The 21,874-nt window shown below is 47.1% G+C and overlaps 1 protein-coding gene across 3 annotated transcripts in view; it reads right to left on the bottom strand.

Annotated features, from left to right (window-relative positions):
- The window catches only part of col18a1a (collagen type XVIII alpha 1 chain a), a 275,931-nt gene that overhangs the window by 142,001 nt on the left and 112,056 nt on the right, over window positions 1-21,874 (bottom strand). For 2 of the 3 annotated variants that reach the window (XM_055638407.1, XM_055638408.1), the window contains exon 1: window positions 2,415-3,326. The exons of the other annotated variant lie outside the window; for it this stretch is intronic. In XM_055638407.1, coding sequence (XP_055494382.1) covers window positions 2,415-3,219 — 805 coding nt within the window. In that variant the 5' untranslated portion in view covers window positions 3,220-3,326. Of the gene's footprint in view, window positions 1-2,414; window positions 3,327-21,874 lie in introns of those variants that run through there. 3 annotated transcript variants of the gene reach the window in all.

Genomic DNA, 21,874 nt, shown 5'->3' with positions numbered 1-21,874 from the left:
AAGGCAGGTACAGGATACTGAGTTGGATGATCAGCCATGATCATATTGAATGGTGTTGCAGGCTCGAAGGGCCGAATGGCCTACTCCTGCACCTATTTTCTATGTTTCTATGTTTACTCTTCCCACCTTCCCATCAATGTCCCCCAGATTTTACCGCTCACCTTCAAACAAGGGGCACGCCACAACAGTCAATCAACCGACCCTCTGCATATCTTTGGGACGTGGGAGGGAACCGGAGCACCCCGGGGGAAACCCATGTGGTAAAATTCCCTTCTTCCTGCCTGAAGCTTCCTATCATTAATGGAGTTGCGACTCAGATCATGTGCAGCAGGCAAGCAGCAGGTTGCTCCCTTCTCCTGTTACTGATGAAGTTGGTTCAGCACTGCTTTACTGAGGAATGTTTTGCTTGGATGAGGATTCCTGCAGGTGGCAGATGTTAGCTGGCTCGCTGGCCCAGTTTGAATCCTTCCGTCAACAGCTGTCTCAGCAAGCTCTTCAAACAAAAGATGCGTTTTCATGAAGCTTGGAGGCTTGAAGATTCAGCTTCAAGATTTTCTAACAATTCCATAACAGGAGTGAAGTTGTTGAGGTTTTGCACTCTGACCTGTGTGTTTCTCAGTTCCTCATTCGATCCTCCTGATACATCTATGCGCTCTTTACACACTCACATCCTCCTGACACGCTCATGCAATTTTTACACACCCACATTCTCCCAACACAAGGAGATGTGGGAGACACGAGGATGTTGCCAGGGCTCGAGGGTCTGAGCTATAGGGAGAGGTTAAACAGGCTAGCACTCTATTCCTGGCAGCACAGAAGAATGAGGGGTGATCTTATAGAGGTGTATAAAATCGTGAGAGGAATAGATCGGGTAGGCAGACGCACAGAGTCTCTTGCCCAGAGTAATGGAATTGAGAATCAGAGGACATAGATTTAAGGTGAGGGGGGAAGGTTTAACAGGAAACTGAGGAGTAACTATTTCACACAAAGGGTGGTGGGTGTATGGAATGAGCACTGGGGGAGGTGGCTGAGGCAACATTTAAGAAATGGGCTATGGGCTAAACACAGGCAGGTGGGACTAGTTGGTCGGCATGGGAAAGTTGGGCCGAAGGGCCTGTTTCCACGTTGTATGACTCTATAACACATCCACACCATCCTGGCACACCCACACACTCCTTATTCACCCACCCCTTACACACCCACACTGCTCTGGCACACATACATTGTACACATCCACATGTGTCCACACCTTCCCAACAGCTCAGACATTCGTTACACGCGCACATTACACACTCCGCTGCCACCCACACGCTCCTGACACACCGTCCTTACACAGCCACACTCTACCGACATGCCCACACGCTCTTTACAGACCCATGCCATATCATTAATCCACACACTCTGTACTAACCCATAGCCACACAACACACTCGCACACTCCTTACACACCCTCATCCCGATGCATACTCACACTCCTGGCACATGCACTCATTCACACTGTCCTTACAATTCACACATAAACTCTTTACATACTGTAGCTACATACTCCCAACACTACACACTCCTGACACACACACCCATACACGCACCCTTACAGCACACGCCAAGCATGTCAATATACACTACTGCTTACATATACACACACCTTTACACACCGTTCACACATACACCTCTCACACACACACACACCTTTCACATGCACACACACACACATGCACGCATGCTCACATACACACACCCCTTTCACACACGCACACACACACACACACACACACACACACACACACACACACACACACACACACACACACACACACACACACACACACACACACACACACACACACACACACACACACACACACACACATCACAATACAGCCACATCAATTCAACTATTGAGAGGAATCGTTTCATTGGGCACTGATCAGGTTTCAACAACTCGTTTAGACTGGCACTCATGCATTTCTAAACTAAAATTGCAAATCACATAGAACATCGATAGCCTTGTGCTGCCGTGATTTCAAAACATCAAACATCTGGTATTTCCTCTACCAATCAACATCTGGATTGTCTCCAGCTTCCTCTGCCTCTGTCCATCCCCAAATATTTCCCAACCCACCGCCAGTGAGCAGGTGCTGAGCTTGTAACTTCTCTCTCCTCAACCCCTCTGCCTCCCTCTTGTCCTTTCAGACACGCCTACCACCGAACAAATCCTGCGTCTCAGTGCCAAAGTTTACAAGGTGTAATGTGATACTTAGCATTAAAGACGCGATACAAATGCAAATTGTCACTGAATGAAACCGTCAACTGTCTCAGTAAGATTTTACATTCCCACAGATTTGACAGTACCTTGCGACTCACTCAGGCTTCCCGAGCAGAGGACGAGAAGGTTTTGTTTGGTGTTTGATTACCTCGGCTATTACTGAGGGACAGGCACCCATACCCTTCGTCTTCGTCAGGGAGTGAGCCACAGGGCAACTGGAGACCCCTGCCCGCTAACACGGCCCAGCAGGTATCCCGCAGTGACTCGCAGGAGCCACGGCAGGGAAGCGGGTGGGTAGGGGGGTCGCACCTCGATGCCAGCAGGAGGCAGATGAAAGTCTCCAGGGCTGGGTGGCAGCGGGAGGACAGGAGGTGGCCCGAACCGGTCAGGACGTGCTGAAGCTCGGCAGCGCTGGGCCGCTGGGGGTGAGTGGGCAGCCGAGTGCCCCAGTGGCCCAGCTTGCGGCAGAAGTCCAAGGCAGGGGGCAGCCGAGTGCAGTTGGAGGGTCCGAGCGGTGCAGAGACGGTTGCAGTCCAGCCGGAGCGAGGTTGCAAAGCACTGAGCTGCGCTGGGGCCTTAGTAGAGGTTAGTAGATAGAGCACAGCCCCCATACCAGCAGCGGAAGGAACCGGCGCACCATTAGTCGCATTGAGATTAAACACCAGGTTATTAGTTTGGCTTAAACCATCCAGCATTATCCCATTATGTCTAGACATAGCATTGGGGCTCAGATTGCTGTGAGGTGATTGGCCATCGCTCGCGTCCCCACCATTCCCGGCCACCATTTTGCGGCCAGGTGCTAGAGCATCATGGGATAGCTGGTTAGTTGGCGGTGTTGCCACTTGCAGTCGGGCGGCTTCATGCACTGGGCTGTCTGTCGGCGAGGTCTGGTGGTGTCCGGTTGGTGATCCTGCAGCTGCTGGGGTGCCATTCACAACTCCCCGGCTATCCATCCGCCTCTGGAGTGAGGGAGCCCACCTGGGACCCCCGCCCACGGGGTGCCCGCCTCTCTTCGGGCTAACGGGCAGTGGCGGGGTGGAGAGCGGCAGCGTTCGATGCTGGCTACCTGGGCAGCTGGAACCGCAGGGTGTACCCGGCAACGGGCCCTCCAACAGGGTCACGACCTCCCGCTGGCCACCAGACCCCGGCTGCTGATTGGTGGATGAGGTGAAGTTGGACGAGGAGACGTTGGACGAGGGGGTGAGGGGGGAGGGAGAGTTTGCTGAGGGAGAGAAGGAGGACAATGAGGGGGAAGTGGATGAGGGAGGGGAGGATGTGGATATGGGAAGGGAGGAAATGGAAATGAGGGAGGGGAGGAGGAGGATGAAGGAAGGGTGGATGAGGAAGTCAGTGTTTCAGCCTCAGTGGAAGTCCAGTTTGCAGGAGGCTCTTCCGTCCCCGTGGTTGCCGTTCCATTGGCTGTAGGTGGGATGGTGTGCAAGCCGCCCTTGTGACCTCCGACCTGCGCCGGGCCGGCTGTCCCTCTGTCATGCGATGGCAACCCTGGCCTCTGCGTCCCGTTGCCGTTCCCGTCCCAGGTCCGGAGCAGGTCCTGGATACCCTCCGCCACGTCCAGTATCTTGGCACCCACCCCTGCGATGTCATCCCCGTCAGCCTCTATTCCCCTCCCGCTCTCCTCCTCCATCGGCGTGTGGTGGGCAGGGGGGGAGGTGGGCTTCGGCGCGGCGGTGGTTTCCTCCCATATCCCACTGAACAACCAGCATCGGGCGTGCGGCGCGCCGACCCACAACAGGCAGAGTACGGCGAGCTGCGCCTTCCTCATCATCCCAGGGCTGTTCACAGTCCCGACACGAGAGCACACATTCCCTGCAGTGAAGTGCCGAGAGGAAAACCACAGAGAGGGGGCGGAGTGGGGCTGGGCAGTCCCCTCTCCTCCCCTGCTGACGTCCGCGGGCGGGGCTGAGGTCTGATCGGTGCTAAGAGTCTTGCACGGCCGTTCTGCAGGCGGTTCGGGAAACACTTCTCTCTCCCTCCCTGTTCCGAGATGAAATCCTTTGCTGCAGCTTGCTGTCAAATCTGCAGTGATCCCTCCCCTCGGCTTGGCCTCCCCTCCCTTCAGCCTGCACGCTTTATCTTCTGCACTTCCCACAGCCAGAGCCAAGCCCTGCCATTAACCCTCTGCTGCCCACTCTCTTCCTTCCTACAGGCGCGAACACTCTCCAGCGGCAGAAAGTTCTCCTGCCCGCGCCAAGGAAAACACACCAACCTCTCTGTGCCCACCGCACCCTGCAAAGCCCGGCGGCACTAAAACTCCGACACTGTGGTGTCCCACAGGTCGGGAATCCGGACTGTCCTGGTGCCTGATTAGTCAACGATTGCAGAGAGCGGACCTGGTTTGGGATTGGGAGTCGGGAGTAGCAGGGGTCAGGAAGGGAAGTGGGTTTGTGGCTGGAATCAGGATCAGGAATGTTTGCATGTTTCCCGCTCCCTTTAAACTCATCAGATTTTCTGGAAAATGTATAATATCACTGCATGAGATGTTAAAGAAAGGCAAATAGATGTCTATTAATAGGAATAATACTGTATTTAATAGCTCAGAAAATATGCCAGTCTAGCACCAACAGAGCCCAAAGGATGTTGGATTATCAGAAGTTTATATACATTTCCTCTGCTGGTTGGCATCATGTGCACAGTTGGATCTTTCACAGTAAACTCCAAAGCCCTCACTTCACTCTCACACCCACTTGAATCACCTCCAACCTCACCAGCTCTCTTCTCAACAGTTTGGGCGAGCAACTACACTCTGGCCTTCTGGCCATCCCAGAGTGCCCTCCCTATTCTCCCATTGTAGGCACTGTAGTGCAGCCCGCGATGCGCACAGCAAGATCCATCCCGCATTGCAACATGGCAAGGCTGGTGAGATCATTTGTTTCAGTGCAACTGGTTGGGATCTGAGGGGTAGGAGAGAATGGGGCGAGTGAGAGAGAGTGAGAGAGAATATGGAAAGGAAGAGAAAAAGTGGGTTAGACAGAGGGAGAAAGAGATTGAGAGAAGGGGGTGGGGGAGGGTTAGAAAGAGGATGAAGGAGAGAAGGTGGATTAAGAAGGAATGGCACGGAAAAGGTAGAGGGGATAAGAGAGAGGCAGGTGGAAGGGCTGAGAGGGAGGAAAAAAGGAGAAAGTGAGAGGTAGAACAGGAAAGTGGGAGAGAAGCAGAAAAAGCAGGAAGGGAGTGAGAGTGAAGGAGAGGTGAGATAGAGGGGTATGAGGGAGGTTAATGGAGGGGTGGGAGGACCGGAGTAAAGGGGCTGAGAGAGGGGAAGAGAGAGGAGGATGTTGAACTATACAAATTAAAAGCAGTAGACCATTTGGCCCCTCAAGCCAATTCTGACATTTAATCATTACATGGCTGATATGATTATATTTGGAATTCCATATTCCGAACAGCCCTGGTAACATCTCACCTACTTATTAATCAAGTATCTATCTACCTCTCACTCGGGCTACCTCTCCTTCCACTGTCTGCTGAGGAAGAGAGTTGGTGATTCACAAGAGTGAGTTAGAGATAGAGGGATAGAGAGAGAGAGGGGAGAGAGGGAGGGAACAGAGAGAGATGAAGAGAGAGAATGGAAAAAAGAGGGTAACAAGAGGGGAAGCAAATGGGCAGGAGAGGAGGAGAGAGGGGTTAGAGGGAGCAGGGAAAAGTGGAATATGACAGGAGGATGAAGAGAAGAGTTAGAAAAAAAATATTTTTTTGTTTTTTTTAATATGTCCAAATGTTTGTTTTAGTGTCTCTCGGTATGTTTATGTGGGGAGCGGTGGGAGAGAAAAGGGGGGAAACATTTTTTCAGTCACTTCCTTGACGGAGAGGTAACTTTTCCAGTCGCTTCTCCGCCTCACCTAACAGCTTGGATTGGAGCAGCCTTTCCCGGAGTCGGGGCCAGAGCTTCAGCAGCGGGCGCAGCGTGGACTTTTCCATTGGGTAGCGGGACGAACCCTTGCCAGGGGTCGCCACAAAGGAGTGCTCCGATCACTGGATTGGTGGCTTTGGCATCGTGGGGCTGTGGTCTGCGGAGCTTCTAGCCGCGGGCGGGGATTGCCGGAGAAGAGCTCCGACCGCCGGCCTGCGGCCTATAACATCCTGAAGTCACGGTCTCTGGTAAGAAAGCGGCCGATTCAGGCAATCCAAGTTCGTTCGACCGTCCCGACATCAGAGTTTCGAACATCCCGACGAGAGGGCCTGTACATCCGGCCGTCCGTAGCGGCGACTACGGAGGGCTTATGGCCCCGACCACGGATGAACAAAGGAGGAGAACTGACTGAACGTTATTGCCTTCCACAACAGTGAAGAATGCTGTGGTGGATGTTTGTGTTAAATTCTATTGTGTATTGTATGTTCTTTTTAAGTGTATCGCTGCATGGCAAATTGACTTCACTGTACCTTAGTTTGTGCATGTGACAAATAATTTTGTATTGTATTGTAGAAGGGGAAAGGGGGGAAGGGGAGATTGAGAAAAGGATGGTCAGTAGGGGAAAAGGGGACAAGGGAGAGGGAAATGAGAAAAGGGTAGAAAAAGGATAAAGAAAGAAAGAAACGGTTTGGTCTGAGGAGAGAGAGAGAGATGAGTGAGAGAGGGGAAAAAGGAGGAAGAGAGAAGATAAAAAGGGAGAGGAGGGGAAAGGGAGAAGAGGGATCAAAGGGAGTTGAGGGAATGGGATAGAAGATAAAGTTGGAGAAGGTTAGATGATACTGAGAATTGAAAAACAGTAAGAGAGGGAGTAGAGAGCTTGGAAGAGGAATTGATAGAGAAAGGGCAAGTGAAGGAGTAGGAGAGATGGGTAGAAAGTGCAGAGAGAGAGAGGGCACGAGAAAGCAGGAGGTGAAGGAGGGAAGTGTGAGAAAGGGAGAGTAGAGTGAGAGAGTGGAGAAAGTGAGAAGGAAGTAACGGACGATAGAGGGTGAGAGAGAAGAGAGGGTGGTGGAAGAAAGAGGAGGTGAGGGAGAGATTAAAAAGGGAAAGAATGAAGGTAAAAAGGGTGAAGGAAATTAAAGGCAAGATTGAAAGAAGAAAACAACGTCATGATTTGGCTGCTTTGATTATAATTTGCTCCCTAGCCCTCACACGATAAAAGACAAAACATTTTCCACTAATTGGGGGTGAGTGATCAGAGAACAAGTGCGGTTATTGCAGTTATTTACGGGGTGGGCCTGTAATGAAATCTGAGCAGTTATCCATGTCAAAACAGATCTGTAGACAATCCAACAAGACCCGACACAGAATCGCAAGTAACGCAGGGTTCACAAGGGGAATCCATTATGGTTGAGAAAATATGTAAACACTGATGGGTTCAGGGAGCATGTAAAATAAAAGGCTTTGCGCTTCCTCTTTGATGAGAAGTCTTTATTTGTTTGACTTCTCCACTGACACAGTCATATTTGGACTTGGTTATTGAGACTTTCAAATAGTCTCCCACTTTGTTTAGAATATAATTTTCAGAAGTCACCGTTTCCTCACACACTCTTTCATTCTAATCGCATTCAGAGAAAGGGGCTTCGATGTTTCCTCCAAGTCCTCTGGTTTCCTCCCAAATCCAAGATACCAAGAAGGAACTCTATTGCTTCTACAGAACCTGAACAGAAACCTCTGGAGACTTTGCGCCCCACCCAAGGTTTCCGTGCGGTTCCCGGAGGTTTTTGTCAGTCTCCCTACCTGCTTCCACTACCTGCAACCTCCGGCAACCACCTGCAACCTCCGGGAACCGCACGGAAACCTTGGGTGGAGCGCAAAGTCTCCAGAGTTTTCCGTTCAGGTTTCCTAAGTGGGACAGGGGCATTAGGAGTTCTCATTGAGAATGGAGAGCGCCTCGGAGGGCACGTTGCTACCACAATGTACAACGCTTGGAAATTTACACACAAGGAACTGCAGATGCTGGTTTACTAAAACTCTGCAGATCAGTTTGCAAAAGAACATGTCTAAACTAAATCATATGTACGGAAAGCCTTATCAGAATTATAGATACGATCCTGCTGCATTCCAGTCAACTTCATGTCACGCACCCACTCATGACTTATGGTTTGATTTTTCTTCTCCCCACTTTTAAATGAAACAAATTAACTAGAGCACGAACTGGACTTTGAAAATGGTGCCAAAACATGGTGCCTCTTGCATGTGGGATCAGTGGACTATTACTGTACAATTTGCAAATTGGGGATGTGCTTAGGTATAGCAATACTCTTCTGGACTGTTACTAAGAACATAATTTCACTGTGTGTTGGCATTTGTGACAATAAAAGCACCATTGATCCATTGAAAACAAAATAAAAATTCTCCTGGAGAGACTAGCATCTTTTACTAGCTTTGCTTTAGAACTAATGGGTTATTTCTTAGGTGGGGTCCAGTGAGGGTCATTCCTCCCAACACTACAACTGAACCTGGGATCATTCTGCGCTGGTCTCTCCAGAAGCCTTTAACCAGTCCATGCATCTTCATACATGAAAATGTTAAAACAAGGTCATTTAAGGCGTCTCTAATGTAAATTCCACATTGCGCTAAAGTCTCAGGCAAAGTCCCAATTTGTGTAGTGGGAATTTGCCAGAACACTTGCTCGTTCCCAGGATATCCCCAGAATATTTTGGGAATGCTGCCCAAGCACCGTCTAAATCTGTGTGGGAGAACTGAGCCTATCGTTCCTCCAACTTCCTGGAGTGGAACGAATGTCAATTCAGGCCATCAACGCCGCGCCATCCTGCAGCTTACAGCTGGACCATGCCGTGGGGAAGGGTCCCATCTAAACATCCCAAACGTTCCCACTGATGCTGTGTGGGCTTTGAGACGGAGGGTGCTGATGCCAAATGACACTGGGAACTAGAACACGGGCCCACCATGGTGGGAACAGCTTGGCTGCGGTTCATAGATTCTGTCAATCAATCACTCCTGAGTGTAATGCGAGGTAATATATTTTCAAGAGCAATGAGGAAAACGGTGCTGCCAGGTTACGCATTGTAAGGCCTCGCAGACAACAATGAGATAACCCTGGGAACTGGTCTTTAAATGGTGGTGAGGGCACAGTAGCAGTGCAGAGACCTGGGTTCAATACCGATCTCAAGTGCGGTCTGTGTGGAGTTTGCATGTTCTCAACTAAACTGGTTGAGGAACTGCCATCCTCATTGGGTCAGTTGCATCAGGTTGCTGTTATATCTCAATCTTGCCTCAACTCCAAACTCTGGGCCACTGAATCGGTCATGTCCGCTGTGAGAGGTGGTGGTGGTGGTGGTAGGCGGGTGTTTGCTTCTTGACGTGTTTACACATTTCTTCTTGCTTTGAAGTCAAGAATGTCTGGTAGCAATGTCTGGCTCAAGAATAATAATTAAACAAAATATACACTCACAAACACACACGCAGACACACTGACTAAATCTGCAATGCCTGGTTAAAACGTGTAATGACTTTTAATTGCTTTGTTCAGTGTCTGGAATAAGTGTAGGACTAATAAGAAGTGTTTCATTAACTGATGCATGTATACATCATAATCAAATGTAAAGGGTTCAGGCTTCTTGCAGAGATATCCAATTGAGGAAACACCTTCTAAACTCATTCCCTAGGATTGTTCAAGTTCATTTAGATTTAGTTGAACTCAAATGTCCATGGCTGGATTCGAAACACAAGTCTTTGCACAAAATCTGCACCAGTTGTGCAAGGACATAGCTTGTCACCCACTGTCAATTATACAATCTTGCAACTTTGACCTCGTGATCCCCCCACAGCCCTCCCTTGGTAAAGCAAAGCTATCTTACTTTAATGCAACACATGCCTTTGTTTTCTCAACACTCTTTTTCTGCAGTACACAAATTGCAGCTTGAAGCTATGCTGCAATTTTAACATGGGAGCAAAGTAAGAAAACATACTTGACAGGGTCAAATGTAAGTACAAATATTGCCGATGATGTATACCAATACTTAAAATGAAATGGTAGAAATGCACAGACAGCCAGGTAGCGTCTGTGAAGAGAGAAACAGTTAAAAGAGTGCCCGGAAAAGATTAAAAAAGACACAAAGTGCTGGTGTAATTCAGTGAGTCGGGCAGCCTCTCTGGAGAACATGGGTACATGACGTTTTGGATCGGGATCTTTCTTCAGACTGATTGTGGAGGGGGGAAAATAAAATTAAGAATAGAGAAGGATTAGTACAATACCTGGCAACTAAAAGGTGGATGCAGATGATGGAAGCTTTTGGTCGGCAGATGGTTTGACAAAGGCCAGAGATGAAAACACAGTGTGTTTTGCAGAGATTGCAGAGTTGTGAATTGTGAAGCTAGAGGAAGGAATGTAGGTGGAAGGGGAGGGGAGAAATAGGTGTGAATCCAGGTGGGGCACAGGGGAGAGAGGGGGAGGGAATGGGGGAATGGGGGAAGGAAGGGGAGGGTAAGGGGGTTTGTAGTTCTCCAAAATTGGAGAATGTAATGTTCATACCCATTGGGGTTTAAGCTACACAAGTGGAATATGAAGTGCTGTTCCTCCAGTTTGAGTGGAGCTTCATTCTGACTTTGGAAGGCCCAGATAGAAAGATTGTTTAAAGTGGTTAGCAATCAAGAGATCCAGTAGGCTTTGGTGAACCAGCACAGGTTGCAGCAAAACAGTTGCTGAATCTACGTTTGGTCTCACCGGTGTACAGGGGGCCATGTCAGGAACACTGAATACAGTACATGAGATTAGAGGAGGTGCCTGTGAACCTCTGTCTCACTTGGAAGGACTGCTGGGGTCCCTTGATTGCGGCAAGGGTGGAGGTAGGACCGGTGTAACATCTCCAGCAAATGGGTAGTTTGGGTGCTAAGAGATGAGCAAACCAAGGAGTTGCGGAGGGAGTGGTCGCTGTGGAAGGCAGAAAGGGGTGGCGATAGGAAGATATGGAAGTCTGAGACTGTGGAGAGCAGCAAAGAATCTGGGAATCAATAGGACAATCAGACCATGAACCCGTCTCCTTAAATCATTGCTTTGTGGAAAGAATAGCAAAGGAATAAGAAAGGAAATTGACTAGTTACTGTCAATTAAAGTGCAGCAAGAGAAATAGAAAGGAAATAGGAGCACAGAGGTCCTCCTGCAGTTGTACAGAGCCCTAATGAGACCACACCTGGAGTATTGTGTACAGTTTTGGTCCCCTAATTTGAGGAAGGACATTCTTGCTATTGAGGGTGCAGCATAGGTTTACAAAGTTAATTCCTGGGATGGCGGGACTGTCATATGCTGAGAGAATGGAGCAGCTGGGCTTGTACACTCTGGAGTTTAGAAGGATGAGAAGGATTCTCATTGAAACATATAAGATTGTTAAGGGTTTGGACATGCTAGAGGCAGGAAACATGTTTCCGATGTTGGGGGAGTCCAGAACCAGGGGGCCACAGTTCAAGAATAAGGAGTAAGCCATTTAGAACGGAGACGAGGAAACACTTTTTCTCCCAGAGGGTGGTGAGTCTGTGGAATTCTCTGCCTCAAAGGGCAGTGGAGGCGGGTTCTTTGGATGCTTTCAAGAGTGAGCTAAATAGGACTCTTAAAAATAGCGGAGTCAGGGGATATGGGGAGAAGGCAGGAACGGGGTACTGATTGGGGATGATCAGTCATGATCACATTGAATGGCGGTACTGGCTCGAAGGGCCGAATGGCCTACTCCTGCACCTATAGTCTATTGTCTATTGAATGAAAGAAAGATTGAATTGAAATGAAAGAAAAAGCATTGGACTCTTTTAAAATCTATAAAGACAACTTCCCACAGAAAGAAGGAGACAACAGTCAACATGGTCGGTCACCTTTTGGAGCCTGCAAGATTGGAAGTTAATGCCAACTATCAATCCGTTAAGGGATACCCTCTCTCAATTACCAAACTTTATGGCTGTGTTAATGGCTGGTTAACAAAAATACTCCAGTAAATTCTTATATAAAAAAGGGGGAGTGGTGGGGAGATAGTGCCTGCACAGAGCTAATGGTGGAAGGGCTGTAAGTCTATTTGTGGATTCTATGATTTGCATCTCTCTTCTGCTCTCTTCACTCCAGGGTAGGGAGGATGGTCTTGAATCACTGCAACAAGCTGCACTGCGGACAATTCCTGGAGAGCATTTGCTGGGCACTGTTTAAAGATGCACACCTCCAGGGTCTCACTGCCCCCTGACCTTTCAAAATCCTGAGAGTTCCCGGAGATTGTAACAGAAGGAACGGGCGTGGGATAGCGAGCAAATACACTGGGTGGTGAGTGCCAGCAAGTGCATATTTGTGATTAACTCAAGGCAGCTGCCAGTGAGTGGGAAATTTGCCGAAATTACAGAAGAAATATCTGGGCCCCTCTTCAAATTCTTTTTGCTTGTACTCATTGTGAAACTTTCAACATTACAATCTCCAAAAATACATCCTCATTAGGCAGGGATGCGCCTCAGTTTGTGCAGAGCATGAGAAAAAGATTAGGATCAATGTAATCCCAGACTCAGTGGGCAGGCTATGGGGTGACAGAAGAAAGGAAATGATCAATGCAGACTCAGGCCTGATATGAGCTGTAACAAACGGTGGAGAGGCTGGCTAAACGATCCTCTGCCCTCACAAGGGAAGCAGCAGGGGTGCAGTCTGCAGATCAAAAGGAGGTGCTATTTCTTCCCGGTTGAGTATGCATGGTTGCTTGTTCAGTGCCATGTGCCCATGTTGCACATGTTGCATTTGCTGCATTTTCCCTTTCCTCACCTGAACAAATAGATCAGGGTTTACAAAGTACAAAAAAAATTGATGTATGGAAATAATTTGCAGTCAGTGTAATTTATCTTCTGTGCATCCCTCAAGGAACAGATAGATGAGGATCACCACTTTCTTTAGATAATCTGGGCCACTTTGAGCATAATGTTTGTAAAAAATACTTTCCCCGATGTTCTGCAAAAATGGTGCCCGAGCATGGTGGTTCTTTGCTTGCTTATCCCAGAAGAGGATCTATCATCATCCATCACATTTGCTCCACTCTTTCAAACCCCCAACTCCATGTAAAACTCAAAGTGCCAGAGGAACTCAATGGGTCAGGCAGCATCTGTGGAGAGAATAGACAGTTAACTGTCAGCCTAAAGAAGGGTCCTAATATGAAACATCGCCTGTTCATTCCCTCCACTGATGCTGCCTGACATACTGAGTTACACCAACATTTTGCGCTTTGCTCAGATTCAAGCATTTGTACTTCCTTGTGTCTCTATTGCAATAAATTGTGTATGGCTTGATTGTACATATGATATGGTGGAATAGCACACAAAACATGTAATTTAGTACACATGATAATAATAAACTAATGTTAATAGCAATGCCCACTGGACTTTCAGCAGCTTATTTGGCACATTCTCTGGCACATTCTGAACTAAACTGCAAAGAAACCTAAATCATTTAAATTTAACTTTATGCCAAGTTGTATCAAAACTCTTCAGCCCATTCGATATTCCCCCCTTTTAGGATCTTCAGGCTTTTTGGTTTGAGATTGATGTTTAAGAAAGTTCCTGTTTGGCCCTTCAGGTCTTTGTTAACCATCCAGTGGCATTGTTTCACGATGGACAGGGATTTCTTCCAACCTATCTGGTCAACACATCGTTTCAAAAACATTCCATAAAAAGCTCATCTGCTCCCTATTATATTACTGTTGCGGGAATCTTACTGTATGTAAACTAGCTGCCTATAATTAACATTATGATGGCGAACAAGTAGATTGCATTACATGTTTTTAAGGACCATGCTTTCCAATTTATGTTGGATGGATTAGAATTTCCTCTGTTTTCATTCCGTGTTCTCCCTCCCCATCCTAATACATTAGACAAGGTTCCACAATGTCAGGCTGCTCTGGGAGGTTAGATCGCATGGGATCCAAGGAGAGATAGCTGAATGGCTAGCAAATGGGCTTCATGAAAGGATGCAGAGGTTGGTTGCTTCTCCGACTGGAGGCCTGTGACTAGTGGTGTTGGTGCTGGGTCAATTACTGTTGTCATCTATATCAATGATATAAAAGTGGGTGGTATTGCAGATGCTGAAGATGGTTGTCAGAAATTGCAGCAAGATCTTGGTGGACTGAGGAATGGTTGATGGAATTTAATACAGGGAGATGGGAGATTGTGGCCGATTAGGAAAAGGGGAGATGCAACGAGACCTGGGTGTCATGGTACACCGGTCATTGAAAGTAGGCATGCAGGTGCAGCAGGCAGTGAAGAAGGCAAATGGTATGTTAGCATTCATAGCAAAAGGATTTGAGTATAGGAGCAGGGAGGTTCTACCGCAGTTGTACAGGGTCTTGGTGAGACCACACCTGGAGTATTGCATACAGTTTTGGTCTCCAAATCTGAGGAAAGACATTCTTGCCATAGAGGGAGTACAGAGAAGGTTCACCAGACTGATTCCTGGGATGTCAGGACTTTCATATGAAGAAAGACTAGATAGACTTGGCTTGTACTCGCTAGAATTTAGAAGATTGAGGGGGGATCTTATAGAAACGTACAAAATTCTTAAGGGGTTGGACAGGCTAGATGCAGGAAGATTGTTCCCGATGTTGGGGAAGTCCAGAACAAGTTTAAGGATAAAGGGGAAATCTTTTACGACTGAGATGAGAAAAACATTTTTTACACAGAGAGTGGTGAATCTCTGGAAGTCTCTGCCACAGAATGTAGTTGAGGCCAGTTCATTGGCTATATTTAAGAAGGAGTTAGATGTGGCCCTTGTGGCTAAAGGGATCAGGGGGAATGGAGAGAAAGCAGGTACAGGATACTGAGTTGGATGATCAGCCATGATCATATTGAATGGCAGTGCAGGCTCGAAGGGCCGAATGGCCTACTCCTGCACCTATTTTCTATGTTTCTATGTTTCTATGTGAGATGTTGCATTTTGGCAGTCTAACATGGCCAGGAATTACACAGTGAATGGTAGGGCTCTGGGAAGGGTTGTAGAGCAGAGGGATCTAGGAGTGCAGGTACATACAATAGCTCCTTGAAGGTGGATAGGGTGGTCAAAAAGGCTTTTGGCACATTGGCGTTTGTGGTGGGCTATCTGAGTCATAGTCATACAGTGTGCAAACATGCCGTTCAGCCTAACTTACCCACATTGACCAACATGCCCCATATACACTAGTCCCACCTGCCTGCATTTGGCCCATATCCCTCTAAAGCTGTCCTATCCATGTACCTGTCTAAATGTTTCTTCGACATAAGAACTACCCTCTTTCTCCCCACCTATCAACTCCTGAGTTCATATGATCAATGATAACAGGTGCAGGCCAAAGTAAGGAATGTGTTTCATTCTTTTCCCATTTAAATTACCCGTGAGTAGAGCAGGAGGAATTAGATTAAATACAATAATCTTCATTCCACAGCCTACACCTCAAAGATACCCACTGCAAATTGACATAATTACAGCAGATGTACCAGGATGAAATTGCGTATCCTGTTACAGACAGTAATTTGGTGTGCCTGGAGCTTTGTGTGGAATAATTTAGCACATCAATGTCAGACATAAATATGTCTTTGTTTGTGTTTTTTAACAATGATAGCTAGGCCGATATCAAACTACAAAAGGCACAGCCATTCCAGACACGTGTTTAATTTCCACTTGCATTCCTTAAGATCTTGTGGTTTAACATTGTGCGTTTGTGTTATTGATATGTTTATCAGAATTCCCCATCTACAAAGTGCTGAAAAACTTCATATGCTGGTGCTCAGCTCTCAAATGCTCACCCTGATCTGTCTGTGACCTTGTGTCTCGTCATCTCCACTCTCCTCCAATATTATAACCCTGGCAACTTGCAGAACCTCCCCTGCTTCCTTCACTCTAGTTGTAGTTGGCCACCCAGGCACAGGGTTGGAGTAAGCAAAAGACCGTGCAGATGCTGGAAATATGAAACAAAATCAGAATATGCTGGAAACACACAGACGGTCAGGCAGAGTCCATGGAGAGAAAAGCAGAGTTAAGGGCCTGTCCCACTGTACAAGGTAAATCAAGAGTTCTCCCGAGCTTTCCCCTGATTTGAGCTCGGAGAATGTCCGTAGCGGGTCCGTAGGAGTTCGTGAATGTCCTGTAGCGGCTCGTACGAGTAACGGTAGGTACTCGGGAAATCCGGTAAACTCGTGACGTTTTTTCAACACTGTGAAAAATGTCCACAAGTAAAAAAATACTCGTGATGAAAAAAATTGTTACTTTTTACTTGTATGAGCCGCTACGAGACATCCACGAACACCTACGGACTCGCTACGGACATTCTCCGAGTTCGAATCAGGGGAAAACTCAGGAGAACTCTTGAATGCCTAAGTAGGACAGGCCCATTAAGCACGTAACTGGGCCAAACTATTCATGCATTGTTGGGGGTGTGGGCAATAAGTGACATTCACAGTCCATGAACAAATACATTTCCTTGCGTGATTGATATTTAGGGTGTAAACTCAAGATCGGACTTGTCTAGGGGAAGGTGGTTGATAAGAAGAGGAAAGTATCAAGGAGAACCGACTAGGGTTGGTGAGATCTCATGTATGGCTTCCAAATGTACCAGATATTCCACACCAACTTCATCCTATTGGTACAGCTACTAATTACCACATTTTACACTCCCCAAGCATCTCCTATAACCAACTCTTTTCTGGGCTGACCTCCCGGTGGCTCAGCACTTCAACTCCCCCTCCCACTCCGCCTCCGACCTCTCTGTCCTGGGTCTCCTCCATGGCCACAGCGAGCAGCACCGGAAATTGGAGGAACAGCACCTCATATTCCGTTTGGGGAGTCTGCACCCCGGGGGCATGAACATCGAATTCTCCCAATTCTGTTAGTCCTTGCTGTCTCCTCCCCTTCCTCAGCTCCCCTGCTGTCTCCTCCCACCCTCCAGCCTTCTGGCTACTCCTCCTTTTCCCTTTCTTGTCCCCACCCACCCCCACCCCCGATCAGTCTGAAGAAGGGTTTCGGCCCGAAACGTTGCCTATTTCCTTCGCTCCATAGATGCTGCTGCACCCGCTGAGTTTCTCCAGCTTTTCTGTGTAACCTTCTTTTCTGGGGTTGTTGGGTAAGGAAGGATTACCAGGAAGAAGTTCTAGGCTGTTTCAAAAAATTGCATAGCACCTTTCACTTCAATCTGTGCAGGACCAAAAGGGACTTCCCATCTGGAAGATGCACTGATGACAGAGGAGCCCTCGCCCCCTTTCCCTGAGAGTAACAACCCTGAGGTCTCCAACGAGCTTCCAGTTTGGAGAGTGACATCTTAGCATTTCATGTTTCTTGGATAAAGGGAGCAGGAACCAGAGAACAGAAGAAAGCAGACTCTAAAGGGTTCAAACGCACCCATTAAGTAAATATTGATGGGAAATCACTTGTTCTGTTAGTGTTAGCAATCCTTATCAGCTGGTCGATTAAGTTGAATGTAATCCAGTCTACACATCACCACAAAAGAAAACTTTCTTCATCCTTGGCAAAGCTACAAGAAAATAAAAAAATGTTTTGAGAAGGAAAGAAGGTTGCGATCACTGTAATGGATGTCCAGTTGATGGCTATTCTCATTTTGGGCGCAGTGCCAATTATTTTTAATGAGACAGTTTCCATAACCATATATAACCATATAACAATTACAGCACGGAAACAGGCCATCTCGGCCCTACAAGTCTGTGCCGAACAACTTTTTTCCCTTAGTCCCACCTGCCTGCACTCAAACCATAACCCTCCATTCCCTTCTCATCCATATGCCTATCCAATTTATTTTTAAATTATACCAACGAACCTGCCTCCACCACTATCCACTGGAAGCTCAATGTCCTAGGGAATATCCTGTCAGGACCTGGAGACTTATCCACTTTTATATTTTTCAAAAGTGTCAGTACTTCTTTTACTTTGAAACTCATAGTATCCATAGCTACTCTACTTGTTTCCCTTTATCACATAATTCAATATCCTTCTCCTTGGTGAATACCGAAGAAAATAAATTGTTCAATATCTCCCCCATCTCTTTTGGCTCTGCAGATAGCTGCCCACTCTGTCTCTCCAATGGACCAATTTTATCCCTCGTTATCCTTTTGCTATTAATATAGCTGTAGAAACCCTTTGGATTTACTTTCACCTTACTTGCCAAAGCAACCTCATATCTTCTTTTAGCTTTTCTAATTTCTTTCTTAAGATTCTTTTTACATTCCTTATACTCCTCAAGCACCTCATTTACTTCATGCTGCCTATAATTATTGTAGATCTCCCTCTTTTTCCGAACAAGATGTACAATTTCCCTTGAAAACCATGGCTCTCTCCAATTTTTACTGTTTCCTTCCAACCAAACAGGAACATAAAGATTCTGTACTCTTAAAATTTCCCCTTTAAATGTCCTCCATTTCTCTTCTACATCTTTCCCACTAACTGGGGGAGAATAAATTTAGGGGAAAATGGCAGAGCTATCTGCTGAATATATTATCAATCCAACTGAGGCACATTGGAGTTGCACCCTCAGTGCTCCTAGATTCAATGGACAATAGACAATAGGTGCAGGATTAGGTCATTCGGCCCTTCGAGCCACCACCGCCATTCAATGTGATCATGGCTGATCATCCCCAATCAGTACCCCATTCCTGCCCGCCCCATATCCTCTGACTCCGCTATCTTTAAAAGCCCTATCTAGCTCTCTCTTGAAAGCATCCAAAGAACCTCCCTCTGAGGCAGAGAATTCCATAGACTCACAACTCTCTGTGAGAAAAAGTGTTTCCTCGCATTCAATTCTAACCTTCGATGCCATTTGTGTGGAGTTTGCATATTCTGCCTGTGATCCCATGGACTTCCCCTGGGTGCCAGGTTAATCTCCACTGTAAATTCCTCGTGGTGCTTTAGGGTTAATTGCCCGAAATCGCCAGCGGTGGACACTTGAGAACAGCCCAGCTCAAATCTGACTGGGACGATGCGGGTAGGCTGCTGGAATAGCTCAGCCACTAACCGCCAGCATCAGTTCAAGGTCCGCCCCCACCTGTCGTGTAGCTAAGTTAGAACGGTTCAAGATGAGACTATTTCAGCAGATCTTTTCCGCAAAATCCTGTGGCCTCAACATGGACATTCTTTGATGGGCAACACTTGCCGATCTCTTCAGATCAGTCCAGATTGCAAAGACTCAAACACATCGTCAAAATCAAGGCGGCTAAAAAGCAGAATGAAAATAAAAATGACAGAAATGTAAAAACTCCCGATCACAAAATTCTTGAACGAAAAATCCCTGAACCTGAGGTGTCCTTCTCATCACAGACCCACAGCAGATAAACCCACCAAATCTATACTAGCCCACAGACCAAGTGCTGAGAAATGAAATTAATAGAGATAATGACGCGATGGTCAGCATGGAAATGTTGGGCCAAAGGGACTGTTTTGTGATGAATTATTCTAGGGCACTCAGGTTTCTTTTTTAAAAACCATGAAGTCTCCGTATAACTGCACTATATTTTCCGAATTTGTTGCTAATATTTACTTAATAATGGATTCCAGCATTTTTCTAATCTAATACAAGGCTAACAGGGCTGTAGTTTCATGCTTTCTGTCCTGCTTAAGGAACGTTACATTCAGGATATTCCAATGCACAGGAGGTCCAGAATCAAGAAACGTTTGGAACACCTTGGGGTGTTCGAAGAAGAACGTATTTCTATATTGTTACTTCCACAGCCACTTACGACCTCCAGGTGCAGTTCACCTGTGCTACAGGGCTTTTCATGACTAGACACTTGCATGTGTGTTGAACTTTGCTTGAGAGAGCTTCAGTATTCTGCTGCCCCTGAACCTGAAACCTTTAAAGTAGGTAGGGTTGACCTACCTCTGCAGAAGAGAGGGTTTGGAATTTGAAAAATGGCTTGCACCTGTTCCCAGCAAACCCAGGGTTGACGGGTTTCACTGTTGGAGCTACCAACTTATGGATGAAGGCTCTTCCATGAAGAAGACCCTTTGGGAAGATTAGAGCAGATCGGCGGGAGTTCAATTCTGTTCAGTTTAATTTATTGCCATGTGTACCGAGGTCTGTGAAAAGCATTTGTTGCGTGCTAAGCAGCCAAAGGCAATACATGATTACAATCGAGCCATTCACAGTACAGAGATAGATTTAAAAGTGTGGAGCAATTGTAATGTATGATTGCAGATCCACTTGTGACCAGCACACCAATAGTCACCTGGGTTGGGCACCGTCTCGGATCAGGAGAGAGGGTGGCAATGATACTGCAGGTGTCCAGACCCATGTTTATCCCTCCAACAACAGGATCTGGTTATTATCACACTGTTGTGCATAGCCTGATGGCCACATTACAATCAGTAGTGCTGCCATTTGGGCATTATGAAAGAACACAAAAGCGCCAAATACAAAAAACAAATCCCTTCTTGTAAATCACCCTAAAGCGTTGAGCAGAAGTGTTAAAGGTCAGTATGATGGAAGTCACATTGGAGATACGGTGTGACCAGAGGTCAAGATCTTGGTTACCGAGGGAACGCCTTGAAGGAAATGAACTGTGTGGATAAACGAAGAGGCTCTCAGAGCATGGCAGCCAAAGCAACAGCCACAGGTGGCGGCATAATCAGCTTACACTGTGAAATCTGCTGGCAAATGGAGAGACCCTCATTCCAATGCCCTGTGTGGGATCCAACTGCAGATCCCAGGGGGCTTTCCCACAGGATACACTGGGCCTCTACCATCTGAAACTGGTTTGTACAGTGCTGCATGGATTCACTGCAACAAATGTGTAAAGATCTATTTCCACACTCATTAGAGAATTAAGTCTACACCCCTGGCCAGCTGTTTCTGGCTGTGCAGAGTTCAACACAAAGTTAACTTATCTGCAATGGCCTGTCATGGAGCTACTCCTTCCCCACTGATCAGCAAGTGCACATTAAACTAATCCCACTTTATTCCACCAACATTCCCATCAACTCCCTCCCAGATACTACCGCTCATTTACACACTGGGGGCCAGTTACAGTGGCCAATTATCCTACTAACCCACATGTATTTGGGATGTGGCAGGAGGAAACCCATGTGTTCACAGGAAGAGCGCGCAAACTCTACACAGAAGCGGCACCTGATGTCAGGCTGGAACTCGAGTCACTGGGGCTGTGAGGCAGCAGCTGGTGAGCAGTGCCACTGTGTTACCCCAAGACAAAACTATTTCATGTTTGCTGAATTTTCTTCTCATCTCAGTGTTAAAATGCTGACTCCTTAAGAGGCTGTCCCACTAAGCTGCGAGTTTAGAAGAGTTTGCCCTGGACTCAAACTTGCAGCATGGTCGACATGAGGTCCTAGGAGGTCGTATGAGGTGGCTGGAACTCTCCTTCATGCTCGAGGGAGGTTCCTGCCTACTCGTGACCTCAGCTTGGTCGCGGAAAAATTTTCAGCGTATTGAAACATTTTCCGCGAGTAAATTTGGTCGGCATGGGTCTTTTTTACTCATGGTGCAGTGGAGCGGGGTCACTATTTACTTAAAGGCAGTCGAGGGCAGCCATAGGCCATCTCCTTCGCTGACTGGCCATTTTGATTGGCTCATTGGAGTTTCACGACTTAGGGAGACCTACCAGTAGGTAAAATGCCCGCTAAACTTTATTAAACCTCTTAAAAGTGTCTAAACTCCTTCTCCACCCCTTTCTCTCCCCTTCTCCTCCCCTTCTCTCCCCCCTTCTCCTCCCCTTCTCTC

The sequence above is a fragment of the Leucoraja erinacea genome, chromosome 7 (assembly GCF_028641065.1).
Source record: "Leucoraja erinacea ecotype New England chromosome 7, Leri_hhj_1, whole genome shotgun sequence".
Lineage (NCBI taxonomy): Eukaryota > Metazoa > Chordata > Chondrichthyes > Rajiformes > Rajidae > Leucoraja > Leucoraja erinaceus.
Note: the sequence above shows the minus strand (reverse complement) of the source record. Positions and strands in the feature narration are given on the sequence as shown.